Source organism: Triplophysa rosa, linkage group LG5 (assembly GCF_024868665.1).
Source record: "Triplophysa rosa linkage group LG5, Trosa_1v2, whole genome shotgun sequence".
NCBI lineage: Eukaryota > Metazoa > Chordata > Actinopteri > Cypriniformes > Nemacheilidae > Triplophysa > Triplophysa rosa.
In genome coordinates this window covers 8191712-8205657 of record NC_079894.1, presented here as the reverse complement: position 1 = coordinate 8205657, position 13946 = coordinate 8191712, and the positions used below count along the sequence as shown (strand labels likewise).

The 13946-nt window shown below is 39.4% G+C and overlaps 1 protein-coding gene across 2 annotated transcripts in view; it reads left to right on the top strand.

Annotated features, from left to right (window-relative positions):
- The first annotated feature begins 578 nt into the window (after nt 1-578).
- The window catches only part of tesk2 (testis associated actin remodelling kinase 2), a 37397-nt gene continuing 24029 nt past the window's right edge, over nt 579-13946 (top strand). Inside the window, exons 1-2 of one of the 2 annotated variants that reach the window (XM_057334193.1) lie at nt 579-597; nt 5434-5733. In XM_057334193.1, coding sequence (XP_057190176.1) covers nt 5509-5733 — 225 coding nt within the window. In that variant the 5' untranslated portion in view covers nt 579-597; nt 5434-5508. The other variant, XM_057334192.1, reaches the window with a different exon arrangement.

The window sequence follows — 13946 nt, the reverse complement described above, 5'->3', positions numbered from 1 at the left end:
ACATTGATAAGGGAGAAGCCTTTGCATAAGCAAAGGCTTGTATCATTTTATACAAATGATTTGCGAATACTTGACTTGTTAATAACCCAGTGACTAATCGTCTATCGATCATTTATACAATGTTGACTGGAAAACACCGCGTTGTCTACCAATAGATGGCGCCATTATAATCCATTTGCAATTCTGCATTCCTTTCGGATGCATAACTGGGCTTAAAGAAAAGTATCATGCATTGATCCTACGACTATAGTAACGTTACTGTTTTGCTTGAAAAAATGTTGCCAATTGTTTATCTAGTTCAATTTTGTCGTTATTATCCTTCACAGTATAATAAAATGCGATTAAAAGCCTACGTGCCGTGGAACGCATTACTGCCATCATATTCCGTGTTTGTAGTTGTACCAGACCTTTTAACATACCATTGGACAACGGTTTCTTCAGATACCATTTTGATTGGCGCGAAGACACATCAATCCATATAAGTGTACGCCCATCCTGGTATACCCTCCTCGCTGATTGGTTAAAAATAATAGCGTTTAAGAAGTCCCTTGTATCTGTATGGCCGACGCTGACGTCAATCTCTCTATCAAAGAAAACGTAAGTTTGGTCCGTGGGGAGAGGCAACTGTTTTGGAAGTGTTGAATTTACTTCACTGTATTTTTACTCACTCTGAGCGGGAATAACGCATTTGGGAATGCATTGATCGTTAAATTAGTCGTACATAATAGAAACTGGGCAAAGAGCAGCGCCTGGAAGGAGGCAGAAAGAACTCGCGCGTTATTTATCTTCCCTTGACCACTTCATTTCTTTCACCGGACAGCAAAACATACGCAGTTGTGTGTTTGTGCATGCTTGAACACTCGTTGTATATCGAGTTCGTTTTTGGAAAGCTTGTGTTTTTCGCCTTAAGTTAGGTTTTAAGAAGGTCATGGGGCGTTCGTGTTTCAGTCGTGTAGGAGTTTAAATATAGCCCAGTTGACGCACGGTCAAAACAAGCAATTATCTCTGCATGTAAAAAGATGGATTGCAGTGTACGGGCCTCGTCTGTTTTGCCTAAATGCAATGGAACTAAATGAGGCCTGTCGACCATCAGCGTATCTTTGCTTTGCTTCAGTTTCGAGCATGGTGAACAGGTGAGACATTTCATTTTGAAAGGAATTACCGGGTGTCTTGATTACAAAGTATTTAGTTGGAAGGAAGTATTTTTTTAACCAGGCGTTCAGTTGCTCGTGTCAGTAAACAATTAAAAAGCGTTTTGGGATCTTGTTTAATGGCAGCATGCTGTTGCACCTGATCGCTATTCTCAGCGGTATTGAGATAACTTAGTTATTGTTTTGCAGCTCAGGCAACAGGGACGCAGCAACAGAGTTTACTTTCGGTCGGCATCTATTATGCGATCTCGGATTGCAACACTTGCACTTCCGAGTTGTATCTCGCGTCGCCTTGCTGTTGGCTTCCTTGGTAACCATGTAACGCTCAAACGTGTGCTAAATTATTGGACTTCCTGTCTAGTGCATAAACCTGCTTACATGTTCACCTAGATTCGTAGGAAATGTATACGAGTTAAAAAGTTCGTCGTTTGTGGCCTACATCGAAGCCTTGGTTACCTTATGGTGATCTTGGCTGAACATCCTCTATTTACATTTTATATGTGCTCATAATCCTGTATATATTACATTTTTGACGTTGTAAATTACAATAACATCCTAAGAAGATTTGTTTTTAAAACACTGCCTTTCTGTTCTCCCAGTGTAATCTTTATCAAATGCAAGCAGACATCTCAGGTATGAGCTTTACAAGGTAGCTAAGTCCTTCTCATTACTTTTTTCACATCTGTGGAATGTCAGGCATGCTGTTGTTCACATCCTCTGCCTGTAAGAGTCACACCAACTGTTCACTGGATTTAAAATACTTATGACCTTCTGTAAATCAAGCCATTACAGTCTCTGTTGGAATTTATGTTTGTCTTTTTCCTCATTTGTTTGCTCTTAACTGGTCTTGCTTAGCTGTTACATATCATCATGAGTCAGATATTTTTATAGGAGTAGTGCTGGATCAAAATAACTGTGCAGTAACTGTGCAAAGGTTAGAGTCAGCAAAATGTTGTTTTGTTAGTGTTACTGAATCATTGTTGCCCTGCTTCGTGATGTTGTCATTTAAAGGTGTATATTGTTGTTTTGACAGATGAGAGATTGTCGTGGCCATAGACATATGGTTATAGCTACATGTCGGATAACTTTGTAAGGTGAACATGTGTGCCCTTAAAGGGACAGTTCACCCAAAAGTGAAAAATCTGTCATCATTTACTTATCTTCAGATTGTTCCAAACCTGTATACATTTCTTTGTTCTTCTGAGCTCAAAGGAATATATTTGGAATTATGTCAGTAACCAAACATATCTCATCCCATTGACTCCCATAATATTTTTTCCCTACTATGGCAGTAAATAGGGTATGAGATTTGTTTGGTAGCTGACATTCTTCCAAATATCGTCCTTTGTGTTCAGCAGGACAGAGATTTATACAGGTTTGGACTTTGGAACAATTTTCACTTTTGGGTGAACTGTCCCTTTAAGGTACTCCTCAATATGTAATAATTGAAGTTTGAAAGTTGCCACTCATTGAAAGGTTGTTACTAGGGATGGGCGATATGGCCCTAAAACTCTATCACGATAATTCCTGGTATTTGTTGCGATAACGATAAAAATGACGATATATCCATAACGCCATCCACCGCTGTTTTTTGTGTCAAGTGATAGTAGCTGCATGTAGTCTAGACCCTCAGAAAAACAAATATTATCAAAAAGTAAAACTTACCCCAAATCAAACAGCTCCTAAAATATACCTACAGTTTTTTTGTAAATATAAAATATAATAGTGAGATTCGACTTCAAAAGGTTGTAGTAAAGAAAAGTTAAATGAACTAAAGCTCAATAAACACATCATGTCATACCTAAAACTGTATATATTCTATTGTTGGGTGGAAACGATCGATCGCATGATGCTGTCAATCACTCTCTCTTGAACTGTGTGAACCTTCTCTTCTCACAGCAACATACACTGAATCTGTCTATGACTCGCGCTACAGAAAGAGAACAGAAAAATGCGGATAAAAGAAATCGAATTAAACAGTTCTCAGCTTCACGTCCGCCCTCCGCTATACCCGTTTTCACTTCACATGTGAGCTGTGAATGGGTCTCACAAAGAAATACGTCATCAACTAGAATTTATCGTGGGGAATTTCTACCGGTATATCGCAAATGATATAATATCGCCCATCCCTAGTTGTTACTAAATTTGTAATAAAATATTTCTTAAACCCTCAAGTTTGGTGCCCTGGGTTTGATAGTTTTTACAGTAAATTGCACAGATCCACATTCTCAGCTCAACATTTTCTTAAATGGAAACAGAAAGGCTGCCTGCATAGTCTTATATCATAAGTTTGCCAAATGAGTGTCTCTTTCATTACAGCAGATAACTACTGAAATGGACTTTGTTGATTTATCTCACTTTAGCGAGTAGACCCACAGGGCTCTAGACTAACACTTGAGAGAGGTGGCACTTGGTGGCACCAGCCCTTAATTTGATAGCACCAGAGTCGTGGGGTGAGATAAGAAAAAAGAATCACTAAAACTCAATTAAAATGTATTTAATACATTAATAAATCAATTAGAAATTAATACAATTGTTTATGATTTAATTATTTTTATTGTATATGTAAACTCTCTTTCAACACTTTACCATATTTAAAGCACATCTTTCTTAAAGCTACTTTCTTCCTTTATTTGTTGTGAACAACCCCTATAAGAGAACACAATTCCTTTAATATCAGTGAGTGTTTTGGGGCCGTCCTTTGTTATTATGCTGCTGCCCCTTTAAGAGCTTGCGCAATATACTGGAACACACATGTTTTGTTACCCAACTGTTTGGTCACGAAACTGAATACCTTTACAAGGTTTCTTGTTGATATGGGAATTTTGACGTTATTTTGTGTTTATATGTCCGTTTCAGAGCAAGAAGGCATGAAAGAAAACTCCGTTTAGTATTTTGTGCTCTGACTCTCTGGGCGCGCGCATATCTCAAACAACCCGCGAGACCTGAAGGCTTTCAGTGATTATTCTTCATGAAAGCTGCATTGATACACGTTTGGCTTCTATCAATAGCGACATACAAATAAATAGTATGTAGCGTGATGTATAACGTTTTGTATGCTTTGCAGTATTGTTAGAGAGCTTTATACAATAGTTTAGTGCTTAAAGTTTAAAGGGGTCATTTGGCGGAAGTATGTGTTTTTCTGTGTTTTTGGTGTGTTATAAGTTGCCCATGCATAATTAGACACGTGAAATTGCACAACTGAAAGTGTGGGAACAAAAGATGCAGTCTATCTAAAAGCGAATGCTCAACCAGACTTGCCTGAAACACCTCGTGTAACCACACCCCGGCGAATCTACGTAACTTCGTAACATGATTTGACTAAGACCGCCCAAATCTACACGTAGTTAAGGTGGGCGTAATTTTAAATCTCATTGTATCGCATTGCATTAAGAAAAACTTGTCGCACTGGCAGGAAAAATAGTCGCAAAATGCAGTATGCAGTATAGAGCCTTGGACTCATCTGTTAAACGCTGTATGGACTGCATGGGTGTTTGATATTTTTAAAGTGGCTTTTTACTTTGGGTGCACCACTGCAAGAGTTGAAAGGCAATTTTTAGATACTGGCAAAGTCTTGTGTTTTGTCACCCCATTTTATGTGTAAGCCTAAAAATGGAATGTACTTGGACAACTTGTATCCACAATTGGATTTTATATTATTTAGATGAATCGGGGCTCTATATTCGAATGCGATCGATGTGTTGCATTGGTGCTAGTTGCCCCGCCAAAGATTTATTTGAACATTTAATGCGATTTATGAGTGGTGAATGACACGCTTGTGATAAGTGCAGGAAAGCAGAGAGCTCGTGCACTCCCTCTGTCTCCAAACTAAAGTGTGCGTTTGACTTAATTTGAGCCCTTTTCACACAGAGATCCTGGAAAATACGATCGTTAGATTTTGTTCATTCACACTACCAGTGATTTTCTGGAATCTGTGCGTGCGTTCACACACATCCCTTGAAGATCCCGTAAAGACACCTGACGATATATACTGCAATGTAATGTTATGTGCATTTTTTTTTGTCGTGAAAATTGGGTTGATCACTGTGAACTATACTTCCTTGCTGTGTTTTTAGGTGGCTAAATAGCGCAATTTGTTGTTATTAGTGACCTATATTTACACATTCAGATATTATAAGCTGATAATTGTAGTATCTGAATCACGTGGCGCATTCAGATATTATAAACTGATAGTTCAGATATTTTTTACCTGCATTACAGCTGTGTGTGAATGTGCTCAAAAACATGTTGAAATATTTTGCTTATCTTTTTGTTTCTCTAGGTCTGGCAAGGACAGTCAAATATGTGAACAGGTGATTGACTAGGACTCTACCAGATTAGTTGTGCAACGGTAGCGATGGAGCGGAGCAAACGCAACTCCATTGCTGGGTTCCCCACAAGGCCAGATCGACTGGAGGACCTTGATGGTGGGGGAGGAGGAGTGGATACCAGCCCGGCACAGCTGGACAGAGTGTGTTCCTCTTCATACCGAGCTCTCATCAGTGCCTTTTCTTGCTTGACCCGACTTGATGACTTTATCTGCGAATGGATTGGCTCTGGGTTCTTTTCTGAAGTCTACAAGGTACGATGATGATGATGTCATGAATATATCGAGATTTCTAAACATACAGTAAATATATGCATACACTCATATGGATAAAATCTCTACAACTTTTCTACATGAGGCCCCTTATGTTGATAGTTGTGTGGCTTCCATAACTGAGAGATTTAGTGCAAGAGGTCTTAATTAGGAGAATAACACTGTCTACACCCGACGCGACCGGTGCTCCGTGCCGCATCGCATCCAGTGTGGACAAAATTTTAAATTATAATGGGTTCTAAGGCGTTTTACTGTCTTTCGGCAAAAGATAAAACTCATTAGAACCCATTATAATTTAAAATTTTGTCAGGTGTAGACACAGTGTTAGGAGATCAGTCTTATGATTTAAATTGAGATGATCGTAGTCATGCAGGTTAGATGGAATGGACATTTTCTGAGATTACCCTGATAGAAATGGAAGTGTACAATTAATAAAATTCAATGTTGCCTGCAGACTGCAGTAATAATAAAAGATAGAGGTGGGCGGAATGGCCAAAAATCTTTTTCATGGAATGAGTAATTTTATTTTACGGTAACGATATATTTCACGGTAACAGTATTCCATTATAATTCTATATCTTATACCTCATTTTTCTTAGATTGATTTCCTTTATTTATTTATTACAGTTAATTTAAATGCTCACCATACTGTAGTTAAAACAGCCAAGTTATGAAAATGTACTGAAGATATCAGATTAAGTTCTGATAATGAGATTTATTATTTATTTATATTTATCTTCTAACTATATCATATGTATACAGAAGGAAGATAGACAACAAGTATAACAATTAATTATGAATATATGCACAAACAATGAGAGTACAGTATATGACTGGTGTTATAAAACGTAGGTGTAGGTCTCTGAAGGTCTTTATCGCTCTTGACTCTCTATTAGATGCGCATTTTTAGTGTGTTGCGTCTTTAGGTTTGTTTATTGTGGCGCTTGTCTTTGCACTGCGAGTCTCTGGTGACTCCACATGCGTCTCCCAAAACGAGGGAAAGTGGCGTGTCACGTCAAAACGCTCACCCGGCTAGCATCATGACGCGTTTCAACACAAGTTTCACCTTGGCTCTCCCGAAGTTAAACTTTATTAAAACTATTAACAGCGCAGATCCCTGCACGAACACTGCAGGTGAGAGAGAAAGCGCCGGACTGGAGCAGATCACAAAACTACAGACTGAAAGAAGGTCAAAAGAATATTTGATACGTTAATTTGTTATGGGTGGATTAATTCACTTGTTTTTTCAGAATAACGCCCAACTTGCAGAGCGCTGCGTTAACCACGCCTACTTATTTACATTCCACCGAATAGAAAAATCTCTTACGGTTGACATTTTATTCCGTGGTAACGGAATATTCCGTCATACCGCCAAGCCCTAATAGAAGACATGTTATTGGAAAACAGTAACGTACCAAGTACTGTTCCCTGTGGTATTGTTGTGAGGAAAGTGAGCCGTTCAGTATAACTTGTTTTTTGATCTGAAAACCAAGTGATAAGTCGAGCACAAAGGTGCAGATCTGGGAATCCCTTGTCCGTTTTGATATCAACTTTTGGTATTTTTAGTAAAAACCAACATAGCTTTGGCTAAAATAATCCTTTAAATTGATGCCAGAACATTTTACCCCTAAACTTGTTCCTGATACAAGTTGATATCTGTGTTTTGTTTTAAATGTGGTAAAACAAGCTATTTTTTGAACAGATAGATTTGTTTTGAAAGCTGTAGACATAAAGTGGGTTGCACCAACAAGGATTAGTCTTAAATCTAGATTAAATCAAGGTTTATTTAATAATTCTGTTGCACCAAACTGTAAACCGTGTTTAAAGATAATCAGGTTTATATTTAAGCTATCATTTGATACAAGTTTTAATTTTACAGTAAATCTGGATCAACTTTAATTCTGTTGCTCCATTATTTTAATGGAGCAACCATTAATGGAGCATGGAGCAACCTGATTTATCTCTCAGTTAGGGATTAACTTTAAACTAGCTTCTGATGAGGTTTACATAATAAAAAAACACACATCTATAATAAAATGTAATGTGTGCTGAAGTGAGAGCATGGCCCTCTGGGTGGTAAACTGGGTGGTCGGCTGTGAAGCATCAAGTTCAAGATGCCCTGCTTTCTTATCCAATACATACAAGCACAACGTCTGTGATTAAACGGAAAAAGACTGACATCCTGAGAAGAGGAAAGTTGTTTTTCCCGCACCAGTGGCCAGGGTCAGTCGCAATCGGCCACCAGAGGCCCACCTGCTCGTGATTCTGTGTGTGTGTGTATGTGTTTGTATTGTAGGCTCTGTGGCTAGAGGGATGCCCTCTTAATAGAAGTCTGATAATTAATATTTGTAAATAAAAAAATACTGACAACATACAAACAACAAATGTGATGTAACAATTAAAATGCTCTCATCATAAACAGAAAACAAAATTACTTACTAAATTGGCCTTTCCATGCCATTCATACCAGAAATATTTCTATCTTTAAATAATTTCCCAATAAGAACGTTGTTCATTACAAAAGGTGACCCTGCTTGTGAAAACCCATCAAAAGTCTTTTTTCTGTTTTCTACATAAAATCATCCTATAGAATATTCTGTGAAAATATAACAACATCTTCAACATTGACTGAATAATGCCATTTCAAAGATTGAAGTCTTTGAAGAATTAATGCTTGAAATTAATCTTTGATGCTTGTTATTTTAATTATAATATAATAATTTCAGTGTTTCCCCTAGGTTTACGGCTTTGGGGGGGGGGGGGTTGGGAGTGTGCTCTCTATCTTTTCTTTGCAGCCGAGGTCCGGACAATCCTTTTTTTAATAAATAATATTAAATCAGTTGAGCCCAGTCGAATATGTATATAAAAAGTTAACATCTAGGCCCGGTTTCACAGAAAAGGCTTAAGGCTAGTGTGACCAAAAAGGAAAAGACTAAAATGGATGTGTGACCTGTCTTAACTTAATATAACTTGCCCAGACATATCTTAAAATATATCAGTGCCACTGTTTTGTCTCAAGATGCACACCAGTAATGTATTCTTCTAAGGGATTTTTATAAAAGCGATAATTCAACCAAGACATAGTCCTGGCTTAAGCTAAACCGTGTCTGTGAAACCGGGCCCTAATGTTTTATGATTTGTTGATCTTTGTTTAAATTTAAGTGGTGAAACACAACTCGAATTAAAATAAAACTAGTATCAACAAACCCTAGATTAGCTTTAAACTCGGTTTACTTTAATCCTTGTTGGTGCAACCCACCCATACAATCTATTTGATGGTTTTGGCTGTCAGAGTTACTCTGGCTTTAAATCTGTTAAGATATTGTTTAAGCTGTGGTGCAGAAGTGCACGTGATCACAATGTTTAACTTAGAGTCATTGGCTCACATGGACATAGTGTTCAAATCTTACCTGGGTCATGCCCTGATCCCATTCTCTCACTCCAAAAGTTTTCTGCCAGTGTTTATATATCCCATTGATTTAATTAGTTTTTTGCTTAAAGTAGCTTTTAGGGTTTGTGTGAGGAAGTTCTGTTTCTCACTAGCTTCGTAAAGTGAAAGTAGCAGGCTTGTGGTTTTGTGCCTTGTGAAGTTCTCACTCTGTGTTGTTTGTGGTATGCATTGCAGTGTTTCCCACAGAAATTTTGTGAGACTGTGGGGGCTAAATGTATTTTCCGCTAGGGGGGTCCAGGGGCATGGTCCTTCCGAAGAAAATTTTGCATATTTTAAAAGTAAATGCTGCAACCTGGTGCATTTTAAGAGCAACATTAAGTGACTCAATCTATAAAGAATACAATAGCTATAGTACCAATTTAATAATTGGCTCCATAGATATAAATGGACATTTCTTGGAGGAGTTGGATACTCTTCTGTCATCCTTCCCTGAGGATGGTACTCCTCTGGTGGTACATCCACCTTGGAAAACCACAGGCTGCCGACTTCAACAACCTGACTGCGTCATTTGACCTCAAGCGAGTCCCCACTTCAGCAACCCATAAGTCTGGTAATCAACTAGATCTTATCTACACACGATACTGCTCCACTCATCACTCCCAGGTCACCCCGCTACACACGTCGGATCATTTACTCATCACTCTTGATCTCGACCTAATTTCTCCAGACACTACACATGCTTCCCCACTGGTCACATTCTGGCGCAACCTACGAACACTCTCTCCCTCCCGCTTATCCGCCATGCTCCTTCCCTCTGAACAGCTCTCTTGGACACTAACAGCGCCACCGACACTCTTTGCTCCACACTAACCTCCTGTTTAGACATCTTATGCCCTCTTACATCTAGGCCATCTTGTGCATCCCCTTCTGCCCCCTGGTTATCTGATGTTCTGTGTGAGCATCGTGCCACACTCAGGTTTGCTGAGAGATAGTGGCGCAAATCTAAAGAACCTACTACCTCGGTCTCTCCTCTCTTCTTTCTCTGCTGATGTCTCCTCTGAGAAAACTCAGTTCTACCACGTTAAAATCAACAACGCGCCTGACTCTCGTACTCTCTTTAAAACCTTCTCTGCTCATCTTTGCCCGCCTGCCCCCTCACCTCCATCGGACTTACAGCTGATGATTTTGCGTCTTTCTTAGTAAAACGACCACCATCAGCAGTCAGTTCTCTGCGCCGCTGCCTCTTGATCACGCCCAAACCCCCGACACATGCCCGCTCTCCTCTTTCTCTCTCCTATCTGAAGATGACGTTTCCAAGGTCATGTCTTCTAACCACCCAACTACCTGCCCGCTAGATCCCATCCCCACTCGTCTCCTCCAGGCCATCTCTCCATCGGTGGTTCCCGCTCTGACCCACATTATCAACTCATCTCTCACCACTAGTACATTTCCCACAGTCTTCAAAGAGGCCTGTATTACCCTACTACTGAAGAAACCCACTCTTAATCCTGCACTGTTAGGTAACTACAGACCGGTATCTCTCCTCCCCTTCATTGCTAAAACTCTTGAACGTGTTGTGTGTAACCCAGCTCTCATCCTTTCTCATGCAGAACAACCTCCTGGACAAAAACCAGTCTGGTTTCAAGAGTGGTCATTCCACTGAGACTGCACCGCTCTCTGTCATAGAAGCCCTGAGACTGGCAAGCACCGCCTCTAACTCATCTGTACCTATCCTATTAGATCTATCTGCTGCCTTTGACACCGTTAACCACCACATCCTCCTGTCGACCCTCAAGGCTATAGGTTTCTCTGGAATGGTGCTACAATGGTTCAGGTCGTACCTCTCAGGTAGGTCATTTAGAGTATCCTGAAGAGGTGAGGTCTCGGAGTCCGAACATCTCGACACAGGGGTGGCTCAGTGCTTGGTCCGTTGCTATTTTCTATATACATGACATCCCTAGGCTTTGTCATTCGGAAACATGGCTTTTCCTATAACTGCTGCTATGCGGATGATACACAACTCCACCTGTCATTTCAGCCTGACGATCCGACTGTTTCTGCATGCATTTCAGCATGCCTAGGTGACATTTCGCTCTGGATGAAGGACCATCACCTGCAGCTGAACCTTGCAAAAACAGAACTGCTTCTAATCCCAGCCGACACAAAGATTCATCACAACTTCTCCATTCAACTTGGCTCATCAACCATCACATCTTCCAGAACGGCCAGAAACCTGGGAGTGGTGATCGATGATCAGCTAAACTTCACGGGTCATGTTGCCAGCACCACCTGATCCTGTAGATTCATCCTCTACAATATTAGGAAAATTAGACCTTTCTTATCTGAGCATGCTACGCAAGTCCTAGTCCAGGCTCTTGTTCTGTCCAGACTGGACTACTGCAATACACTACTGGCTGGACTTCCAGCTTGCACAACCAAACCTCTACAGATGATCCTTGCAGCGGCAAGAGTGGTCTTCAATGAACCGAAGAGAGCACACGTCACTCCTCCAAGTTACATTGGCTCCCTATAGTCGCTCGCATCAAATTCAAGACTCTGTTCCTTGCCTTCAAGTAGGGCTGTGTGATTAATCGAAAAGTAATCGAAAGCGACTTTGGAAAATTATGTCGGTTAGAGCTTCTTAATGTCGTTATTTCGATTACTTTCCCTTTAATATCCATTTTGACGCGTGCCGCTATACCTCACTTTTTTCTTATCAGAGCAAAAGAGACTTCAAATATTCTATTTATTTTAGGCATACACATATATGCAAGACATTATTAGAAACTGTAAGTTGTCTACTTTTACATGTGTACGCTTACAATAACATCAAAGTGTTGTTATTTTGTAAAATAAAGAAAATAAACAGGGCGCGTTATAAGCCGCCTCCACTCCGCTCACATAAGTCATTTCTGAAATGCATCACTGATCCAAAACTCTGCAAATACTTATCACACAAACATGAAATGTATGTCTAAAGAAAGCTTAAAATCTCTACTTTTAAATGACCTGATTCAAATGGAAATCAAATATTCTGTGTTTATGTAATATACGTGAAAAACGGGTACAGTTGATACGAGACATTCTTCCAGAACTTTAGTCCAAAAATGTGCATATTGTGAGAAATATAGATATACTGAAACACATTTACTAAATATTTCTTTAGACAGACTGATGAGTTTTAAGATCCGTTCAACTAATAAAAACTCGGTTAAACTCCGTCTGTTTCTTTCAGGTGACAGCTCTTATGACGGCAGGACTGGTCTCCAGGCAGGGTCCCAAAGTACACCCGATTTCTCACGACACATGCAGACAGATGATTTGTGTTGCGTTTGTTCTCCTGTCTTCAGTGGCAGAGGAAATGTTTCCAAAAAATAACAACAAGGATGTCTATTATTCGAAATGGTCAATAAATAACCATAAATACTTTGTATTTTCTTTGATTATCTAAAAATAACATGAGATAAATGTTATGTAAATGATAAATAAGTTGGGCATATTTACACTACAAACCTTGTCAGTGATCTACGTGGGCAAAAAACAAAGAAAAATAAACAAAAACAAAATAATTGTTCAATAATCGTAATCGACTTTACTACTACAACTAAATTATATTTTAACAACTAACAACTAAATTATATTTTATGCTACTTTTTTCTTTATCTAAACAAGTCATAAGGAGAACACATTTCCTTTAAAGGTACAGTGCGGGATGTTTTGTATGATCTATTAACAGAAATGCAATATAACATACAAAACTGTGTCTTTAGATGTGTATAAAAACCTTACGTAATGAAAAGTTATGTTTTTATTACCTTAGAATAAACCAGTTGTATCTACATAGGGAGCGGGCCTATCTACATCGAATTTATGTTGCGCAGCCATGTTTTGTACAGTAATCTCTAACGGACAAACAGCTCTACAGAGCGCGTTTCGTATATGTTGGTCTTCGTGTCTGTTTTTAGACGCAGCTTGCGTCATCACTGAGTTGAAGACGCACAAAGTAGTAAGTCGTAGTACGGAGAGGAGGAGGAGTAGTCGTCGTCTAGCTGAAGCAACTGATTGTTCTGTCTTAGAAGTTTTGATAAAATGGAGGACCATGCGTATTGTGCACAAGCGCCGACAGAGCGTGAATCTCCGTCGTCAAAGAAGCGCAAACGTGATGCTGCCAGACGAATTAGAGACAAACGGCGGCAGAAATCCAGGATAAACATCGGTGTATCTATTACCAGATGGAAGGCACTGTTGAAAGACAAATGTTTTCAAGGCGATGCCGAAGTTGTCTGTTTTCTGCTAGACTGGTAAGATAATTCAACATTTTCAATGTTTCCACTTTTTCAATGTTTACCAAACAACTGTTTTGTTGAAACGGTAACGTTAGCATTTTATACAAATGGCCATATAACCTCCGAATAATAATGTTTTTCCGTCCCTGCGGTACGTACTCCGGTTGTTCCTGACTTTACAAAGGGGGAGACAAACGTCTACTAACTTGCACCTAACTGCCTATGTCGCTGTCAGATCAAACGCTTTGAACAGCGTTGCTATTTATGATTAGCTAACTTTAGTTACTTCACTACTCTCAGCGTGTACTAGATAGCACGCAAGAAATATATCTAATTATAGAATTGTAACAGTAACTTTCGCAATAGAATACATGTTAAATGATTAATTACGTTAATATATTGCCTTACCTGCTTGTATCACTACTATCCGCTGTCTCAGTAGACGACATCTTTTTTTACTGTTGCGACCTCCGTCGTAATTCGAAAGGGAGGGGTGGGCAAATGACTCAGAGATTCGT